This window comes from Marmota marmota, unplaced genomic scaffold, assembly GCF_001458135.2.
Source record: "Marmota marmota marmota unplaced genomic scaffold, marMar, whole genome shotgun sequence".
NCBI classification, from domain to species: Eukaryota; Metazoa; Chordata; class Mammalia; order Rodentia; family Sciuridae; genus Marmota; species Marmota marmota.
The window spans coordinates 32,257,319-32,280,145 of NW_026000240.1; the positions used below are offsets into that span (position 1 = coordinate 32,257,319).

General features: G+C 33.2%; 1 protein-coding gene across 5 annotated transcripts in view; it reads left to right on the top strand.

Annotated features, from left to right (window-relative positions):
- The window catches only part of Pik3r4 (phosphoinositide-3-kinase regulatory subunit 4), a 79,799-nt gene that overhangs the window by 12,409 nt on the left and 44,563 nt on the right, over positions 1-22,827 (top strand). For all 5 annotated transcript variants that reach the window (XM_048794214.1, XM_015487069.2, XM_048794217.1 and 2 more), the window contains 7 exons: positions 1,611-1,744; positions 4,292-4,874; positions 8,041-8,175; positions 9,758-9,979; positions 15,269-15,442; positions 19,703-19,848; positions 21,671-21,874. In XM_048794214.1, coding sequence (XP_048650171.1) covers positions 1,611-1,744; positions 4,292-4,874; positions 8,041-8,175; positions 9,758-9,979; positions 15,269-15,442; positions 19,703-19,848; positions 21,671-21,874 — 1,598 coding nt within the window. The remainder of the gene's footprint in view (positions 1-1,610; positions 1,745-4,291; positions 4,875-8,040; positions 8,176-9,757; positions 9,980-15,268; positions 15,443-19,702; positions 19,849-21,670; positions 21,875-22,827) is intronic.

Consider the following 22,827-nt stretch of genomic DNA (forward strand, 5'->3'; position numbering starts at 1 on the left):
GCCGCTCCGTGCTCGGTGTAAGCTCCTATAAGTGTATGCTCCAAGAAGCAGCCTCCACAGGCTCCGCGGCCCTGGGCCAGGGCGGTTCCGGGACGGTTCCGGGAGCCAGAACTCGGCCGCCCCGCGCTCGGTGTTCGCTCCGATAAGATCAGGTTCTAAGAAGCACCCAGGCACTGAACCCTAGCAATCTGTCTGCAAGCCGCAGGCGAATTGCAGCCTGAAATTACCTGTTCTATGGCTGAATGAGCTGCCGTCAGTCGAAAACAGGTTTGGTGACGTCAGCTTTCCAACATGGTGGCTGCTGGCCTCCTCTGTGGTCTGACAGGTGTGGAGAACCGAGATGGACCGCTTCCTTCCCCCGTCTCGAACCCCGAATTCAGCCCTGAGTACGGTGCTTGCACGGCACTGCAGCGCTGTATCCCTGCGTCGCTATCTCCTCGTTTCCCAGCGCACGCTGCAGACTCTAGCCGCGTGGCGATTTGCTGAATAAGCAGTGTTACCCTCCGTGCGACAAACCTCTCGCGTTTGAGTCCCCGTAGCTGATCCTCGTGCGATGGAAATCCTTCCTCCAGGTTCCGGAGCACCCCACTATTGCTGGAAATTCCTAACAAGATATCCTTTAGCCGTCCTGACTTGTCATACTCCCACACAGTGAAGCAGCACACGGGGGCAATGCACTTCCCTCGCCGCCATCTTCCTTCTCCAGTGGTGGTGTTTTGAAGTTTTAAACAAGTGATCAAAAAAGGCAGCTGAAATGTTATTTGAGTAAAGATCTGGAGTGGAGGTTTAAGCCACCAGATACGTGGGAGAATAGTATTTAGGGCAGAGACAACTTGCAAATATGAAGACTGTGAGGTTAGGCTGTTTAATAGTTTCTTTAAGACTTAAATGCATGTCATATTATGATTCAATTAAATTGTGTTTTTTTTTCTTTTGGGAATGTAGATGCTTTTTAAAATTTCTGGTTTGAAGAATATCTTAGTGCAAAATAATTGAGTTATTTCTTCTTTCACCTCAAATTTTACTGCCACATGTCTTAGTATTTCACATTTCATATTTGTTCATTTATTCATTTTCTCTCTCCCTTTCTAGAATGAAAGCTTCATGAGGGCTGGGATTTTATATACTACTGGTACCTAGTTTATAGTAGAAATCATTCAGCTTTTTGTTTAATGATGAATAAATGAATCACCAGACATGACTTCTTAGCAGATCCTCGTGAACTTAAAATATCTATATATCTCTACTCAGAAACAGTTTCTAGTGACTTTTTGTTACGAATATATGTATATATAAAATATATTGTATGATATCACCATTTTAAATTATAGAATTGGAAAGTAATTTTACAAAAGGTACATTTACATAAGTAATTTTACATAAGTTTACGTTAAAGGGAGATAAATTAAGTGCTCTTTTTTTACTTTATACTCTAGAAATGATCAAGCAGTAGATATCTATTTTACTCTAGTTATATGTTGCATTAAAAATTTGAATTCATTTTATTTGGGGTTTGGCATTTTGAGTTTTATGAATTTTCTGAATTCTGGCCTATATTGCATGATCTCTTGCTTCTCATTTCTAATGGAATGATATCTGCTGTTTTCCAGGTTGTGTGATAGCTGAGCTTTTTACAGAAGGTGTACCATTGTTTGATCTCTCTCAACTTTTGGCTTATAGAAATGGACATTTTTTCCCTGAACAAGTGCTAAATAAAATTGAAGATCGCAGTATCAGAGAATTGGTAACTATGTTACAAATATTTGCTTTAGAGTCTTTATAGGACCGTGTCCTGCCTTTGCATTTGTCTGCTCTTGGAATGTATAAATTTGGAAAAAAGCAGTAACACATAGATGAATACAAGTAGCCTATTATTACTTTATTAGGGAGAAATATACTGATGTTTTTCCTGTTGTGTGCAGAGATCATTTGACTTAAAAAAAGAATCTGTTATCTGTTTTCTTTTATAATCTTCATCTATGTTTTAGATAGATTTGCAAATAGGTGCCTGGATTTTAGAGAGATTATCCTACATAGAGCTTGCAAGTAAGAAAAGAAGGAGACAGGAAACATCAATTTGAATATAATACAATAGTGTAGGGCCATTTCATATAAAATTGAATTAAGGCAAGCCTGGAAGAGGATTTATAGAATCAAAAATTCGTATAGCAGAACAGGCATGAGAAATTCTATGGGTGGTCACTTAAAACACACACACATTACTGTTTGAGGACATCTTTGTTTTGTTTTTTTTTTTTTTTTTGTATTGGGGATTGAATTCAGGGTCACTTAACCACTGAGCCACATCCCCAGCCCTTATTGTATTTTATTTTGAGACAGGGCCTCTCTCAGTTGCTTAGGGCCTTGCCAAGTTGCTGAGGCTGGCTCTAGAGATGCTTCTGCCTCAGCCTTCTGAGCTACTGGATTACAGGTGTGCTCCATTATGCCTGGCTGAGGATATCTTTTTTAAGTTAGTCATATAGTAACTGATGCTTGTTATAATGACTTTGATTCATGGAAAAGATGATGGTGAATTTAGAATACTCTTTAAGACAGTAGGGAAATATAGAATATAATTTCTCTTAAAAGTGGTAAATATTAAAAAAATAAGATGCTTCTGCAGAAGCCACTTTAGCTCATGTGCAGTAAATAGTACATTGGATTATAAATTGGCATTCCTAACTTTTTTGGTCTATGAATGTGGCACTTATTAATTTGGCAAAGTAACTTCATATGTCTTTGGGCCGACATTTTCTTAACTGTTAAGGGAGTAAATTTGTTTAATCTTTAAGACTTAATCCAAATGTGAAGGTAATTGTTTTAGGTTACTTTTCAACATAGTAATATGTAATATAGAATATAATCAGAAAGCTCAAATAACCAGATACATCTTTATGATATTTTATATCTCTAAGTAATGGAAAGTTTAAACTATATTCTATTAAAAATTTTGTTTCCTATTTACTAGAGTAGAGGTGGAAAGGTGAGGGTGGGAAATGGTGATTGAAATCAAATTCCTTGCATGTATGATTTTGTCAAACTGAACCCAAATATTAAGTATAATTATAATGCTCTAATAAAAAATAAATAAAAATTTTTATTTCCTTATGATACTAGAAAACAGAATAAATTCAGATTAGGTATGTATTGTTTCTATTGTTCACAGAATTTAATCTCTCTCTCTCTCTCTTTTTTTTTTTTTTTTGAGTAACAGGGATTAAACTCAGGGGTCAGGGGTACTCAACCACTGAGCCACATTCCTAGCCCTATTTTGTATTTTATTCAGAGACAAAGTCTCACTGAGTTGCTCAGAGCCTCACGGCTTTGACTCTCGATCCTCCTGCCTCAGCCTCCCAAGCTGCTGGGATTTCAGGTGTGCGCCACCATGCCTGGCTTAATATCTCTTTTACATTATTTTTATTTTTATTTTTTGTGGTGTTAGTCATTGAACCCAGGGTCTTGTATGTGCTAGGCTGTATTACTGAACTATACCTCCCGTCCATCTTTAACATTATTTGAAAAATTCAAACCAGTGATTTCACTGGGATGTGTTGGCCAGTGGTAAAGAGCTTGTTTACCTTTCCCAAGGCCTTGGGTTTAATTCCCAGTACTGCAGAGTAAACAAAACAAATACCCTCCACATATTCCCCTTTTGACTAGATCCTAGAGATATACTTAAACTGTACATTATTTCTTTGGATTTTTTTAATATATAATATATTTTAGTTGTAGTTGGACACAATACCTTTATTCTACTTTCCATTTTTATGTGGTGCTGAGGATTAAACCCAGCGCCTCGCACGTGACAGTACAGTTTTAAACTAGAGATCTGAACAGGACATATGTAAATGGAGTTCAAGGTTTCTGTGATTCCTTCTATAATTGTATATAATTTTTATTTGCAAAAATTTTGTTTATATATTTTTCTCTGGAGAAGATCCATTGCTTTTCTTAGATTCTCAGTAGTGTCATCTGCTCACAAAAGTTTAAGAATCTTTGAATTGTAGGTGTCAACATATTATTACCCTGTTTTAATAAATGGGGAATGTTATATGTCAGGACTATCTGTAACACATTAGTATGTAATTTCCTTTTACTTTCTAGGATGATAGTACAGTTTCGTATTTTTTTGTATTCAGGTTCTGAAAGTAGTTTGTGAGATAAAGATTGAGGATAGTCAGAATTACCTCAGAAACCCTTTAAGTCACATGTAAATTGCCCTTATAACTTTCATCTGGTTTAATTTCCTGTTCTTAAATCTATTTTTATTCCCTTTCTCCCCTTGGTATAGGTAACTCAGATGATTCATCGAGAGCCAGATAAACGTTTAGAGGCTGAAGATTACTTAAAGCAGCAGCGTGGCAATGCCTTCCCTGAAATATTTTACACTTTCCTTCAGCCTTACATGGCTCAGTTTGCTAAGGAAACTTTTCTCTCTGCAGATGAGCGTATTCTTGTTATACGAAAGGATTTGGGCAACATTATTCACAATCTCTGTGGACATGATCTACCAGAAAAAACAGAAGGAGAGCCTAAGGAAAATGGGCTGGTTATCTTGGTGTCTGTTATAACATCCTGCCTACAGACTCTTAAATACTGTGATTCCAAACTTGCTGCTTTGGAACTTATTCTCCATTTGGCCCCAAGATTAAGTGTAGAAATCCTTTTGGATCGCATTACTCCATATCTTCTGCATTTCAGCAATGACTCTGTTCCTAGAGTGAGGGCTGAAGCCTTGAGGACATTGACCAAAGTTCTTGCTCTTGTCAAAGAGGTTCCTCGCAATGATGTCAATATCTATCCAGAATACATTCTGCCAGGCATAGCCCACTTAGCCCAAGATGATGCTACTATTGTTAGACTAGCCTATGCTGGTAAGATTTTATTGTCCAGATTGTAGCTACTCAGATATTTTTAAAGTTAGTGACTAGAATACCTCTGATTTTTCTGATTTCTTTGGAAATTATAAGTGTGAGCTTGGCTCTTTGAACTATCTGTGTAAATTTTAATGTATTTATAGCTAATCTTATTCCTGGGATTCAACTTTTGTGTGTTCTTCCATTTTTGAAGTAATTAGAATTATCAAGTGAAAAAGTATAAAATACAAAATCTTATGCTTTTATTGGTAGTGTTATATTTAACTTGGAATAAGGCTAATGTTTACAACTATGTGCTTCTGATCTAGTGTTTCTAGGCCTTTCTGATGTTTCTCAGAACAAATCTACTTGTGTAGCTCTCAGTTTTAGGTTATAACAGTCTACTATTGAAAAAGATTAGTTTTTTGGAGTAATTTTGTATTCAAAGAAACTAGCATGCTTTCTGAATTTTAAGGTCCTTCTTCTAATTACTCTAGTGCTTAGGGTGTGTAGTTTCTTTGTGATGAGGTGCTATTACAAACCACTACCTATTTCACTTGCAATTCTTACTCAAAGGTAGTGATACAGATTTATATTTTTAGCTCCCAAAGTCAATTCTGAATGCTTATTTTAATATAGAAAATGTCACTGAAACATATGTAGTATTATAATTTATTTTGTTTTCTGATGGAAGTCAGAGCTTCTGTTTTGAAGTCTTTGTAAAGAGTACATAGGTTGTATATAGTCGTAATTTTGTCACTTTTTTGAAAGAAACTTGCTTAGTTTATTCATTTTATGATTTGCCTGCCACTGTTTTAATGGAGCATGTAAAAAATGGTCTTTAGGCGCTAGTCTTATCTCTAGGCTCATCTGCAAAGGGATTGGTGGTTGTTGGGTGTTTTTCTTTTTCCACACATATATAGTTATTTATACTTATCTCTGCCTGTTTGTTTATTTTTGGTTTCTGTTTTTCATAATTGTATAGGTATAAATTTTAGGTCTAGAAATCCAGGATTTCTTTAAGCACACTAGAGCTTATTATTTATAACAAGCATATTTATAATTCATTTGGCAAATGTAAATAATGGAACAGAGAAAATCAAGTTAGATAACAGAAAAGTTTATAAATTTAAAAAATTAAGTTGTATTTTTCTTTCCAGGGTTTTATGATCCTTTAAGGCCTAGTGTATTCCATGTGTTTTGATGTATAGGTGCCATAGTAACGTATTGATACCTGATTACTATTAACCATAGCATAATAGCTGCTGTTTATTACAAATCCTCTTAGGTGTCAAGGAACCTACTGCTCAAGATTGTTGCAAGGATTAGTTGTGAGTTGAAGCAGCTTTAAGTAATAAATGTTATAGTGTCTTCATTTTAAAGGTTAGGAAATTGGGATAAGAAGAGCCTAAATAACATGAACCAAGTCTGTGTGGTCTAATTCTCAGTTCTTAGAGCTGCTGGGTTAGATATTGGTTTCAAAGCAGTCCTGCTTTTCCGGTCTTCTGGATCTTAATGGTGACAGTCCATGATAACCCATGGTCATTGTCAGTACCTTTCATTGTTCCTTCATGGCCCAGTGCATGATAAAGAAGCTTTTTAAAGGAAGAGATAGTCTATTTGATTAAGTATAATTAAACCATACATGTCAGTCATTATAAAGTTTAAAATCAATGTACTTTTTTTTTTTGATCTCAGAGATACTGACATAGATTTCTGTCTTGTTTAAAGTGAACTTTCAAGTGTGTTGTGTTTATGGACCTACATGGGGAAATAATCATAGATCTACTTAGATTTTAAAAGTGCCCATGGAAGTAAGAGACTTTTCCTAATAAAGACATATATATATTTGGCCCTCCATAGCCATGGGTTCCTCCTCCATGGATTCAACCGACTATTGATTTCCTAACATGTACAGACTTTAAAATCGTCGTTCCCTAAACAGTACAGTGTAACAACTATTTATATAGCATTTAAATAACATTATATAGGCATTAGAGTTGCCTGCAGATGAATTAAAATATATGAGAGGATATGCATAGATTTATTTATTATTTTTACATAAGAGACTTGAGCATCCACAGATTTGGGTATCCAAAAGGGGTTCTCGTACCATTCCTCCGTGGACACCAAGGAACGACCATACTCTTCACAGTTGGGGTATTTATCTAGAATTCTGACTTACTACCAGTGTATGGCCAAGAAATTTTCTGTCTTTAGGGTGAGCAGGCATTATAGGTCATTAAAATCTTGCATACTTAACGTTTAGTATTGGATCTGTTCAGGGTGGTGTTGAACTCAGAATGGTGGGAAGTGAGAGCCCAAGATGAAAATAATCACTGTATTTAACAGGCAAAAACCTCAACTATTATTTAGGGTGCATTTTTAATTTCATAGATTTTTTAAAAAGTAGGGAAGACGTCAGTTTTAAGTTTAAGTAGGTCAACTTTATGTTCAGTTCTTCATTGCTAAGAAGGAAAAGTACAGTCTTTGTGTCCTATGTTAAGCATAGAAATGGGAATGCAAGGGAGGATACAGATACTGGAATAAATAAAAATGGAAGGACTATGAAAATACAAGTGAAGAGTAGATATAATTGATAGTAAACATGATAGTAGAAATTACTTTGTTCCACTAAGAACTTCAGAGTATCACTTTCAAAGCAGTCATTTATTCAGTTTGACAGTGGCTCTTTAAGGTAGCTGTGATTCCCATTTATGTGTGAAGAAAGCCAGATTCAGATTGTTTAAACAGCAAGCCAGTAAGTGGCAGGGTGCAGATTTGAGTCCAGGTGTTTCTGATTCCAAAGCCCAGCTTGATGTTATTTTAATTTAAAATTTTCTATGTTAGTCTAATAAATATCTCTGACCTGCCAAGTAATTTTTAAAGGGTAGGCCTTTGTAGAAGAATTAAGCTCCCCCTCATTATATTTGTGTGTCTATATTGGGTTATTTTTATTATTTTAAATAAAGCTGATGTTTCATTGTTAAAACCAGCAGTTTGGAGATAGTTGTAGATTATGAAATTAGTTACTGAAAATTTGATTAGTTAAATTGAAAAGTCCTAAGTTTCCCCTTAGTTTTATGGTTATTACTTACAATTATAAAGACTTAGGAAAAGTTGTAAGCATCACAAATGTTTACAATTATAATTATTATAAATTTTCTCCCTCTTTATCTTACAGAAAACATAGCTCTACTGGCAGAAACAGCTCTGAGATTCCTGGAATTAGTACAGTTAAAAAATCTCAACATGGAAAATGACCCTAATAGCGAAGAAATAGATGAAGTTACACATTTGAATGGGAATTATGACACAGGTTGTGTAATTTTTTCACCTAAAATTCCTATTAGATTGAATTGCTAAAACTGTCATTTGTAGTTTTTATGGGAGATGAAGAAATTGCACATATTTGGATAGGATGGGTCCTTTGTGATTGTTTTTTTCTAACCTTGTACATACATTGTTATTTAACTGGAAAATAATCAGCTAGACACCCTAGATTCCAAACTTAATTGTTTTTCAGCCAGAATTGATGAATGTGAACAGTAAAGCTAGCTGAATTATTAAATTCTCAAAAAAATGGAAACATAGCTAGTGAATCTAAACCTTTTCTTATGTCAGTACATTTTGAGTATCCTTAATCACAAATTGCTTATATTTTATACCGTGTGATTTACTTATTAAAACCCATTGCATTTATTGTAAAGAACAGATGTCATGATAAACTCACTGAAGTTGTGTCTTTGATTTTCCTTTCTTTGTTTCTTTTTTGTGCTGAGGATTGAACCCAGGGGTCCTCTGAGCTACATCCCCAGCCCTTTTTATTTTTTATTTTGAGACAAGGTCTCATTCAGTTTCTGAGGCTGGCCTTCAACTTTAATCTTCCTGCTCAGCCTCCCAGTAGCTGGGATTATAGGTGTGCATCATCATACTTGGCCTCTGTCTTGATTTCCACACAACTTTTAACAGGTTTTTAGCTAATATTTGAGTGGAAGATTTAGAAGTAAAATCATATCTGCTCCAAGGTGATTTTAGTTGAAGACAACTAGAGAAATCTTGTTTATGGATTTTTATGTATAGACAATTGTGATAGCAGTTGGACCTTTGTAGACAATGCATTTAGATATTAAAACTTTCGAGGAGTTAAATCTAAAGTTTTTCTTACTGTTGAGTATGTAACTTTGCGTAGTGACCTGTTCACCTTTTGCCTTGGTAGTAGCTGGATGGAGCAGGAGTAGTTTCTGCTTTCTTTCCTTTAGTCAACAAATATTTGTTAAACATATTCTGGGCATCAGTCAATTATGAACCTGCTCTAAGTACTGGGGATATAGTAGTGAATAAAAGAATGATCTGTACTCTTGAACTTTTAATAAATGGAAGATAGGCTAAGTAAATAAATGAAAATGGATAAGATCAGTAGAAGATAAGTTCAGAAAAGGTGGCTGAATAAATGATATAAAGCCTTGACAGGATTGGCAGTATGTTTTCTGCCAAAATAATAAAATAATAAATCAACATTTGAAAATGCTTTCTAAACATATTGCCTAGTACCATTATATTTATTATATCCAGAGACAATCTGATCTTTTTCAAGTTCTTGATTAAGTCATTATTTTGGAGTAATGTTTACTTTCTGGTACTTCCCTCTCATTTTCTTCTTAAATTCATAAGTAGAGATATTTAATTAGATAGTAACATACTTATAGCATCTGCTTATTAGGATATTCTTCAATTTACATTTTAGTTGCCCATTCATCAGAATGTGGAAGAGTGGAAAAGCATAGTGATTATAGACTATATAAAGTGGCTTCATCATCCTGTTATTCCAAGGAGTAAGAAAGAAGGCCCAGTCTATATTAAGGGAGAAAAAAAATTGATCCTTTTTTTTTTTTTGGCAGAACTCCAAGCCTTACATGAAATGGTCCAGCAGAAAGTTGTCACTTTGTTAAGTGACCCAGAAAATATTGTGAAACAGACTTTAATGGAAAATGGAATAACAAGGCTGTGTGTATTCTTTGGACGTCAGAAAGCCAATGATGTTTTGTTGTCCCATATGATCACTTTCCTAAATGATAAGAATGATTGGCATCTGCGTGGAGCTTTCTTTGATAGTATAGTCGGTATGTTGTTAAGTTAATGAAATTTCAATTTTAAAATGTAATTGTTTTTGTTTAATATAAATTCATCATCTGCTAACTCTGCAACTTGGAAGCTTTTGAGGGAAAGATGTTGGTGTGTAAAATTAAATAAACCCCCACAATGATAAAAGATTATTCCTAAAAAGTTAAAAAAATTATTTTTAATGACTTGGGGGACTAAGGCCAGAGCAACACAAATTTGGGGTCAGCCTCAGTAATTTAGCAAGGCCCTAAGGAACTTAGCGAGATTGTGTCTCAAAATAAAGAATAAAAAGGGCTGGGGATATGGCTCAGCACCTTTGGGTTCAATCCCCAGTACCAAAAATAAATAAAATTGATATTTAAGATTAATAAATTATACTTTTAAATACTTATTCAAGCTGAAGGATAGGTAAATAATATTACCAAATTCATTAATGAGAATTCTTAATATTTTTGTTTTCATATTACATTTAGATGATGTATTTTAGTTAATCAAAAGTGCTTTTGTAATTGAACTATCAGTCCAAGTGAAGGAATAGCATGTGCTTATTGAAATCTGTGTTTTAAAAGAATAATTACCTGGGAAATATCATGAAATATTGTTAAAGTATGTGAAGTAGGTTGTGAGTCTTAAAGTGTGATCCCAGTTGTTTAAATGTAAAAAAAAAAAAAAAACAACACAAATTCTGTTTGTAATAAAGACAGTTATACTAAAATATAAGAGTGATTATTTCTTGGTCTGAGATAGTACGTAATTGTTCTCTATATTTTCTATGTCAGGTTTTCTACAGTGGATATGGATTACTTTTAGAATTAGAAAATAGTTAAAATATAATTATGGTTGACAGTCTATTAGAAAGTTAAAATTTATACACTTGGCTTTGTGTAAACTGAAATTTTTTTGAAAAATTAAGCAACTCTTTTTGTTTTCTTTCATTTTGCAATCTTGATTTTCATATTTATCAAAGAAGACAGGCATGTTTAATTTAGTAATATAACTCCTTTTACATTTAAATTCAAAATTATAAATAAATGAAGTGGATTTTGTTTGAAGTGTGTTAAATCATGCTTGAGATAGGATTTAATATTTTTTGAATAATATTGATTCCTTTCTTGTTAGATGTTCTAATCTTTCCAATTTTAGGTTAGGTCACTTATGATATGTTACATGCTAAATACAGATCCCACGTGATCTGTTACCTCCAAAAGGTTAAAAACTCTTCTACACATTGGAAATTGTGCCTGGTGATATATACTCTTTCATGATATAGCAGAAAGCTAAGGCTTTAAGTTTTGGCTTTTAGTAATGTAGGAAAGTAAGTGCTATAAGGTTTGCTGTTGGATTTTTTTTCCTTAAAAAAAGATTAGAGTAAGATATATTCCATTCTTGTGTAAATATTTTGATAGATTCTACTGTCATGTATAATTAAAAAGAATAAATAAAAAAATAATAAAATTGAAAGGGCTAGAGATGTAGTTCAGTGTTAAAGTGCACCAGGTTTAATTCCTGGTATTAAAACATGAAACTAAATAAAATTTAAAAAAATAAAACGAAAGAAACCTATGTGGCAATGAGATTGTTATTTCTGTAAATGCTATCATATAATGTTTTGGGAAAAAAGGATACTTTCTGATTTGAAAACCTTTGGAATTCTAGCTTTTTTGTATGTTATTATTAAGGGAAATTTCTGTAATTCTCTTTTTCTGACATCTTTGTTTTGTTTTTATTTTTGCATTAGTTTATTGATGCATTTATCAGATTTGCATTTAGGAATCTGTCCACCTCAGTTCCTGAATATATTATACTTTGCTTCTCACATCTTTTTGTCTTTCTTGCTTCTTTTTTTCCTTCTTCCAGATAATCTTATTTCTTTTCTTAGAAAATAATGGTCCCAGAACTTCCCCCATTTATTGATCAATTCGTATGTGTTTTGAAGTATATATTAGTTATTTTTCAATAAAAATTAATTTTCATTGATTATTTATTTGTTTATAAAAACCATACATACATGCTATAGAAAGTTTGGAGAATACAGAAACCAAGAAAGCAAGCAAATATTCCTAACCCTGCATCCTGCATACAAACTTTTTAACGTTTTGGCGTTTTTTTCCTACAGGTCTTTCTTTTTTCTTTCTATCCCATCTGTCCTATTCTGTATGTATTAATGGTCAAGAGCAGGCACTGTGGAAACAGACTCGGAGTTCAAGTTCTAACTTGGTCTCTTATTAAGTTTGTGGTTCTTGGGAAAGCTATTTCAATCTTTTTTGTGCCTTAGTTTCCCTATCTGTAAAATAGAGATAAAATATCCATTTAATTGTTTGTTGTGAAGACAAAGTAAATTCACAAATGTAGTAGTGCCTGATATATAAGTGCTATGTATAATATTACTTCTTAATTTAATTTATTGTTTTTAAAACTTTTCTAGTAACATTTTAAGCATATCTAAATGTCATTAAATTCTTTGAAATCATAATTTAATAGATCTAAATTATTCCATTGTATAATTTTATCAGTTCATTTAAGCCTTATTGAAAGTTTATATTATTTTTATTTTTAATCATGTTAAAAGATAGTCTTTTACATATTTATTTAATTAAGTAAAATACTTAGGTATTTAAGTAGAGTCATGTGCTGCTTAATGGAGTTACATTCTGAGAAATGCACCCTTAGGTGATTTCATCATTTTCAGATGGGTGTACATATGCAAACTAAGGGGCATCTGTAATGTCACAAGGTGATATAATCCTGTGGGACTACTGCATAAGTTGTTGATTAAAACATTATTTTTGGCATATGATTGCATTTATTTTTGTTTATTTTCTTAGGATAGATTAAATATTTTAATTATTGAGTTAAAGAATACTAATATGTTTTTAAAACTTTTGTCACATTTTACAAGTTTTTCAAAAAGATTATGTCACTTTCCACTCCCATCAACATTAAATGTTGCCCATCCTTGCAGCAAAGGAATAGGCTTTCCTTAAGTTGTGCTTGTTGGAAGGATAAAATGATAATGGGGTTATATTTGACATGTATTTCTCTGCTTACCTATCAAATTGGAAAATTTTTTTATTTCTTATTTTATGTTTTTTAACTCATTATTTTGACCCTTTTTTTCTGATGGAGTTATTTATGTGTGTTGATTTTTTTTTGTCTTTTATATATACACATAATGAACATTAACTTTTTATCATCTTAAAGGCACATACTTCTCTCAGTTTGTTTTAACTTGATGATATTTGTTTTTATAGACTTTCTTAAATCAAATTTTATGTAGTCAACTTATATGATCTTTTGCTCAGTGATTTTTTTTTTTTTTGCTTTTATACTTTTTCCCATTCCAGAATTAAATCAATCTGTTGTATGCTTTTCTTCTTCTTGCTTTATTTTGGAAATTTGCTGGTTTAATTGTGTTTTTTTTTTTGGCGAATAAAATCTAAATTTTATTTTCTTAGTAAGTAAGCCAGGTTCTCCAATAGTATTTATCAAACACTTTGTTTTGGTTTGTGAAGTTTTCTTTATCACCTGTTGTGTTCTTCTATTAGGGTCACTTTTCTGGGTATACACTCTATTCCATAGATCTTCCTATTTTGAACACATATTGTACACATGTTATATTTACATTATTATATAATCAATATTAGTATCTGGTAAAGTAAATTTCCAGATGTTGTTTCTTCATTTCCATAATGTTCTTCATTTCCATATATGTTTAAGCTTATTGTACATTTCAGCTAGTCAAGTTTCTAAATGACCCACTGCTGGAATTTTTGGTAGTATTTTTCCTTTTATTAAAGGAAACATTTCTGAAATTACTTTTTGTCACAAGGGAAATATACTTTTGTAAGTTATCTAGTTTATTCAAAATATATAATGTAATATATGGAAGGCAGTAGTTGTGATTTACAGAGGCACTACCCAGGTTTGTGTTTGGGGACTTTTGTCTTCAGATGATTTCTTACCAGTATTTCTAAATAATATTTTCATAATACTGTTTTCAGTATTATAAACTTTCAATGCTATCTCTTGAATTTTTTTCTATGCCAGATGAAGATTGAACTGACTCCTAACCATGCCTTGATTTCTCTTCCCTTGTCAGTTTTTGAATTGTCAGTTGATTATTATCTTCCAGAGTGCTTTAGTTTTGTTTATTGTTGTTATAACGTTATGTAATTCAGACTAGTCTTATTGCCCTACTTTCAATTTGTACTACAAGAGGATTAATGCCTTCTTTTCTTTCTCTCCAGTTGACTTCTCAATAGCAATTTCATTGTCATAGGATAATATTTACCTTCTGTTTTGTAATCATAGTAACATCTTTTGTGCTTTGTGTAGACTGAGTCTAAAGGTGGAGGACAAAGTTTACATGATTATGAATGTAATTTTTTTGAATGTAGAGCCAAGTAGTATATTTATTTCACCACAGTCCGAGTTCCAAGAACCTTCCCTAACTTGAGCTTGTGTGTAGCAATGTCAGTAGATTATACTATTTTCCCTCTTTCTGTGACTATATTACACATTTTAATTTATTTAATGTTAAGTTTCTTTTATTTGTCCAGGAGTTTTAGATTCCTTTGTCTTCCTTTTTTAGAGAAAAATAATATACTATCTTCATATTTATAATATTTAGCTTCATTCTTAACGATTTTATTTGTTGCTTATAATCTATTTCACTTTTTTTCTTCATGACATTCTTGAAGTTTATTGGCTTTTATTTATAATTTGGGATGACTGAGTTCTGGGTTTTTGTTAGCATCATCTTTTTTCCCCCCTGGAATTCCTAGCTTACATCTACCATTGTTCACATTTTCCATCTTCTTTATTTCACTGGAATTTATCCTCAAACATTTTTTAGGAAGGATTGCATGAGAAATAAACCTCTGTAGTCCTTGCATGTCTTGAAATGACTTAACTTTTTGTTTTCTTATTTGACAGTTTGAGTATAGAATTGCTTTCATAACTTTGAAGGTCTTGCTCTGTTGTCTTCTAGCTTCCATTGATGCTGAAGATCATCTGATGGCAGTCTGATTCTTATTCCTTTTTAGGAGACCTATATTTTCCTTTTTGTAAGTTTTTAGGATCTTTGCATTTTCTTGATGTCCCAGAATTTCTTGGTGATTTGCTTTGGTATGGGTCTTTTTCATTTATTATGCTGGGTAGGAAGTGCAGTGTTTTTCCTGAGTTGTTGATCAATATATTTGGCTTTTGATTAATTTTAATGTTTTATATAGTGATAATGTATACTTTCAGGTATTGAGTAATTGTGTAATGTTGCTCTTCATTTTCAGGTGTTGCTGCCTATGTTGGCTGGCAAAGCTCCTCGATTCTCAAGCCCCTGCTGCAACAAGGTCTCAGTGATGCTGAGGAATTTGTTATTGTGAAAGCTCTTAATGCACTTACCTGTATGTGCCAGTTAGGACTACTACAAAAACCCCATGTCTATGAATTTGCCAGTGATATTGGTGAGTTTCTGTTTTGAAAACTTAGAATGGGAAAATCAGGGTATGGGAATAATTTCATAAAATTTCTATTGTAACTTTATCATTGTAACTTTATTATTTTAAGTATTGATTGTGTGTGTATGTGTACATTTATGCATGCATGTATGCAAGAGACAGGTGGACTTATTTCCTTCATCTCAGGTTGGGAAGTATTGTTTTGTTTTCATCAGTTGTTAAATCTTTGTGACCATTGAAAAAACTCAGTGTTTATTATTATTTTTTTAAACATGATATGCATAAGGTGTTTACTATTCTGAAGATTAAGTGTATTTTGGGTTGTAGCTCAGTGGTAGAGCACATGCTTAGGAGTTATGAGGCCCTAAGTTCAATCCCCAGTACCAAAACAAAATAACCCCAAAACACCTTAGTCCAGTACGAAAACAAAATAACCCCCAAACACCTTAGTTTTAGGGCACTTGATCATTATTCAAGTTGACCACTGGATGTGAAAGATTGTTTATGACATCTGTTCTTGCATTGTTTGGTAGTAAACAATTCATAGTATTGAAAGTACTATTAGTAATTTTATGAACCAATGGAAGGAATTTATTCCTTGAGCTTTATACAAGGATCTGTTTTTCTCAAACTTTGAAAATGCAGAATTATAGCAAACAACTACATATGGCAAATGCTAAAATTAAGAATATCTTGAATTTTTAATGGTATTATCACTTTAAGAAAGAAAGCAATGTAATATTGCCAGTAGGCTTTGTGTATTGAGAGGACATGTAATCTTAGAAAATTTCCTTTTTACATACGATACTTAATTTCTGCAGAATGATTTGGCAGGGAAAATTGGTGGAAAGTCAGACCTGGCAAAAGGTAAAATTTTCTTCTTTTTAAAAACTGAGTAGTATTTCATTGTCTTTATCCATTCAGTCTTCAATAGACACAGGCTAATTCTCTCTCTTTGTTATTGTGAGAATGTTGCAGTAAATATTGGAGTGCAGATATATCTACAAAGGTGCTGACCTAATTTCCTTTGATGATAGTTTACTTTGATAGATCATAGGTAGTTCACTTTGTTTTTGAGGACCCTTCTTACTGTTCTCCATAGTGACTGTTCTCATTTACATTCTCACCAACAGTGTACAGGTGATCCTTTTTTTGTACATCTTGATCAGATTGTCTTTTGTGTTTTTGATAGTTAACCATACTGACATGTGAGGTTATACCTCTTTGTTGGTTTGATTTGCATTTCCCTAATTAGTGACAGTGAACATATTTTTCATATTTCTGTTGACCATTTGTATGTATTCTTTTGAGAAATGTTTACTTTGGTCTTTTGGCTCTGGGTTATGCCTAGGTCCTGGGTTGTTGGGTTTGGGCCTGGCTGTGGGCCTAGGCCTGAGCCTGAGTCTAGGTCTGTAGAGGGTAGCCTGATGCTGGGGTCTTTTGGGGTGGATATGGAGTCTGAATCCATGGAGGTGGGCCTGGGCCCTGGGTCCATAATGACTGACCTAGAGGCTGAGACTGCAAGGGTATGCATGGAACCTGGGTTTCAATCTACTTTCTTTTTCTTTCACTCCCATTCCATCTCCTCTCCCTTCTCCCTTTCTCTCTTCCTCTTGTGGTGCTGTATCACTGAGATTACACTCCCAGCCTATCTCAGTCTGTTTTCTGTTGCTGTAATTGAATACCAAAGGCACAGTAATTTATTTATTTTTTTAAAGAGGCTTATTTACTTTGTGGTTCTGGACATCTAAGAGCATGGTGCCAGTATCTGCTTGGCATATGGTGATGAGGATCTTTCTGCCAGATCATGACATGGTAGAAGGCATCACATGGTAAGCAGAGCAATCTCGTTCAGGCCTTCCCTACTTATAAATCCATAGCCTCATTGGATTAAGGTCCCACCCTTATGGCCTAATTAAACCTTTATTATTTCCTAGAGGCTCCACCTCCAAATACCATAGTTGAATTAAGTTTCTACCCTGTTAATAATTGACAGTGATTATTCAATTTTAATATGAGTTTTGGTGGAGACATTTGAACCATAGCACTGGTTTCTCACTGGGGTAAGCCTGGTGCTGTGGTCCCTGGCAAAGCTGGATGCTCACTTAACTCTACTTCCACTTAAAAGGTATCACTCCAGGCTGTGCTTCCCAGGCTTTGAGTAAGGTAATGTAACAATGTCCTTTCTACCCTCTTCAGTAAATCTTTTCTTATTTTTGTGCTTATACTCAAGTGCTGCAATCTCTCACCTAGATTCTTTGGCTTTCATATATTTCCTATATGAATAGTTGTTAAATAGATTTTTCTGCAAGAGGGTGAAAGCTGAACTGTCTTATTCTACCATTTTGCTTACATCACTGCTTTAGAGGTTTTTTTTAAAAAAATTTTTTAGATGTTGATGGACCTTTATTTTTTTCATTTATTTATATTCGGTGCTGAGAATTGAACCCAATGCCTCACACATGGTAGGCAAGTGCTCTACCACTGAGCCACAACTCCAGCCCCCTGTAGTGATTTTTAAAGGGAAAGATAATGATGTTCTTGACAGAGATTATTATGATTTCTTTGGCAGCTCTTTAAAAAGCTATGTTATTCTCACTTAGATGTAAATACTGTCTTCTTCTTGTGCTTGTCTTCAGTGAATTAGAATGTGTGGAATAGAGAAAAGATTAAATACTTTGGTTTATAAGAAATTCTTTTGATCGAGGCTTCTTGTTTTTTGAGTATTTGACATGGTCTAGTATTGATATAATAATGTTGTATGTGGGACAACTGCAAAAATCTCAGTAAATACTTAAATAAATGTATCATGCATCTATGAGTTGTATGGGTGGTTCTGCTTCAGGCTATGCATCTCTAGATTGTCTTAGGTGAGTGTGATCCATCTGTCTCTTTATGTGGCCCTGGTTATAATGATTGTGGCTACCTAGGTTATATTCTTATGATGATATCAAAAACAAGAGAAGGAATCCTAGCTAAGCAGCACATTTCAAGTTTCCCTCTGGACTAATGTTTGGTAGCATGCATTGGCCAAAGCAAGCAAGATGATAGAGCTGAAAGAGCAAGGGACTAGAAGGTATGCTTGCATACCCTAAGTGCATACACATTGCATATGTATGGTTAAGACTTGAGATCAATAATTTAGTGTGACACAGTGCCCAACTTCTGTCATGCAATTATGGTTTTAGATACTTTCTGGAGGTTTATGATTTTTTCAGTTTTCATTTCCCCTCTTTGTCAGAGGGAAAATACCAGCCCTCCCTTGTTTGATGGTTCACAGATTGTAGGTTTATAAAATAACAAAACTTTTTGTGAATTTAGAAGAAATGGAAATGAGAGAACTTAGGAGAGGGATCTTAAATGAATCTTTTCTAATTCCTCTTTTACTTAAGTATTAGCAACATGTAGTGCTATTTATTTATAAATGTAAATTTCTTATGGAATAAATATTCTGTAAATAAATATCTTTGCACAATCATAGCCAGTGAAATTTTTTTGCACTTAGAAGTTTGAATTTTATTCTAAATCAGGTTAGTCTAATTTTGATTAGTTGAAATCATTAATTTTATGTTTAATACATAAAAGGGATGAGAAGACATTGATTTAATTTTCTGATTTATTTTATTTTGTAGTTTTTAAGAATGGGCATGATGTTTTCTACCTTTTTAGTTTCCATTCATGATGTTTTGTGAATGAAATTATGAATTATGTGTTAGGTTTATTCAAACCCCTGCATTTAAAAATAATTCCAGATAGATCAAATTAGTCCCTTAATTGTAAGGCTGTGGCTTGCAGAAGAAAAGCTTCCCAGTTTCTCTGCTTCTTGTATGAAAGATACTGTGTCCTTAATCTTTTGTGGGAGTTTAATTGGAAGAGTTAATCATTTGCTTTATGTTGTTAAGACTTCATGTCTGGGGTCAGTATTTGTTAATCTAGTGTTATAAGTGAGTAGGTGACCATACATCTTCAGCTCTGGCTAAAAAGTGGAAATGTAAGAAATGTAAAATTCTCAGAAAATAGGTAACTTTTTATTCTTTAATGGTATTGCTTATCTCTGTGGTAAGGGGATATTATAATAATAACTATGCATTCAGTTGATTGAGTTTATGCACAGCTGAATTGAGTATGTGACGAAATCTTATAGTAACATTGTGGTTATGTGGGTAATAATCTCTATGGAATTTGTTATAAGTCAAGAATTTGTCCTGATTGTTTGAAACTATTTGTGAAACTGCTTTGATACATAACTTTTTTTTTCTTCTTTAGCCCCTTTCCTATGTCATCCTAATCTATGGATACGCTATGGTGCCGTGGGATTTATCACAGTGGTAGCCCATCAAATAAGTACAGCTGATGTCTACTGTAAACTGATGCCTTATCTTGATCCATATATTACCCAACCAATAATACAGGTATACATGTTCTAATTTGGAGTCAATCTTCCTTACAAAAATGTGTCTCTTAAAAATAAAAAGACTAGACTGATTTCTTCTTCTTTTCTTAGTTTTTAAAAATTTAAGTTGGACTATAACATCTTCATACTCCTTTCAAGCTAGTTAATGTTCACGGACCAAGCAACCTTGATAGCTGAGAAAAGTTCAAGATAATATTATGTCACACATAATATAGTGTGCAGTAGTTCATGCTTTATTTTCTTTACATAATGTAAAATATGTGTTCTTAAAGTGAAAAGTATAACTGATTTCAGTCAAGTTATCATTTATAATAAATTAGTATGTGTGTTGTCTTTCTCTTTCTCTCTCTCTTTTTACCAGCACTAACTGGTTCTGGTTTCTTTTTTAAAAACCTAATAATGATTCCCTTCCCCTCCTTCTAGCCTTATTGTGTCTGGTAATAAACTTTGAATCTGTCATTAGTGCAAAGCAAATTTATTTGATTATCAGTGTTTATATCATTCATCTTGTTGGGCAGCTAACTATAAAAATAGATATCTAACTTGAATAGAATACTGAAGGATGAGTCTGGCTGTTAAAGCATCCTACTTTTACTAAAACTCCATCTTCCATTTGGAAATTTACGTGCTTCTCTGGTTTGTTATGTTTTTATATCAGTGAGTCTTTCCTTTGGTTGAAAAAAGTGACATTGGATATACTCTGTCAAATAGGAATCTTTGGCTGTGCTGTGTCGTCAGTTTTATTTTCAGATTCATCCATTTCTGGGGATCATCATTCTTTATTTCATAGAGTTTGTAGAATTGTTTTTCAATTTGTGTATATATAAGAGCAATTTGTATATTTGGAAGATGGTTAACACTACTAGTAAGTATGCCTTTTCATTTTGGATATTTATTTATGCTCTCTTGGAAATTAGGGATAGAGGTGCCTACTCCTTTTCATGAGTTATTCTATTTATTTTATTACTGTTTTATATTTTGAAAGCAGGGATCAGGAATAGAGAGTAAGATTATCCATTTGCTACATAAATCTTTCCTTTTTACAGTTTGGATTAGACAAAAGATAACCTTTAGTGCAAGTTTCCACTGACCAACTCATTAGCTAATTGAATAAATCTAAAAAAGATCCTTTTTGGTTAATGTTAGTAATGCTAATCATTTTTATTATATGCATCAACAAGGAATTTTTTTTAAATTTTTAGTTGTAGATGGACACAATATATATATATTTATTTATTTTTATGTGGTGCTGAGAATGGAACCCAGGGCCTCACGCGAGCGAGGCAAGCGCTCTACCACTCAGCTACAGCCCCAGCCCCGGAAAATATTCTTAGTGATAATAAAAGGAAGAATTTTATGATATCTATGGAGAGAGCATATAAGAAATATTAATTAAGTGGTTGAATCTGTTGGGAAAATGTGGAAACTGAAGGGAAGACCTGTGGTTACTTATCATCTCTGGTTTTGCATTTATGTATTAGACCTCTGAACTGCAGGTGTTTTTTAGATCTAGAAAGTATTCTGTCATGTTTGGATCTAGAAAAGGTTCTTTTGACTTTCTGAAAAATTTTGGCATGGATATTTATTATTAGTCTTTGAGCATGATAGACAGAGGTGTATTTCAGTGGTAATAGAGAAAAGTAAGAAATACCTTAACCTTTAAAGCTCACTACTATTCTTTTTTCTTTTGCAAATATTGCAAATGTTGATATCTTTCATTTTCTTAGAAAATAAATACCTGTATTAGCTTACACAGGTTGTATTTAACTGAATCTGAAAATAAGTATTTTTCACTGATTCTTTCTATTCTTCTAATATAGATTGAAAGAAAACTTGTCCTGCTCAGTGTTTTAAAAGAGCCAGTAAGTCGTTCTATATTTGATTATGCTTTGAGATCTAAAGATATTAGTAGCTTGTTCAGACATCTTCACATGCGTCAGAAGAAACGAAATGGGTCTCTACCTGACTGCCCTCCACCTGAAGATCCTGCCATAGCACAGCTTCTGAAGAAATTGCTCTCACAGGTTGTATCACCTTTCTGAAATCTTTTTTTAATTAAATACAAATTTAATAAAATCTTGAAGCATTCACTTAAATATTAAAAATGTTTTTGATTAGGTTACATCATAACAAATGAAAATAAATATGGCAAATATGCATTTGCTTTGGTACCTGTGCAGGTGACTATAAGGCATTTGGTTGAACTAAATAAAGAGTTATAGGAAAACTATTAAGTTTCTTTTGTGATTATTGGCTAAGTAAATGAGAAAGTAAAAATAACCTTAGATTTAAGTAATATTCTTGATTTTGTTTTATATTTCACCAAAATATAGTGAAATCCAGTTAGAAGAAATATTTTAAAACATATACACAATATGTAAAAATTTCGTTTCTTTTCAGTCCACATTTTTATAAAGTTCTTATTGTATACAAAAAACTGAAGTAACTTGGATTTAGAGTATATCTTTTAATAAATTGCTACATCCAAGCCTGTGAGTTTGGATCAATTAACTCTTTCTTAGAACTAGGAAGTAATCTTTATATTTTACTTGGATTTGGTAATACAGCTTTAGAAATATTAAGTCTATATTTAGCCTCCTCTTTTATGAGTGATGTGTGGGACCCAGAGGGTCAAGACAGGAATAAAAATGGTCAGAAGTAAGGCAGATACTGAGGAACTACGTTAATGATTATCTTTAATTCTGAAGAATGTTTTTGGAAAGAATATTTGTCAGTCATCTCTTGTCTAACAAGAAAAGAAGACGAGAAAATGCATTCATTTTCTAACTAATTGTCTTGGGTGAAAGGAGGGAGCAAAAAGAAGCAGGTCTCATGGCCTTTCTGTTTTCTGCTACCTGCTGTTTTCCCAGGCATTCCCACTACTGCTCTTGTCTCCATGCTAGCCCTTATGACTGAGTACCATGACAAAAGCACAACCATCCACTGGCTTCCATTCTTCTGAAATGTTGGGTGCTTG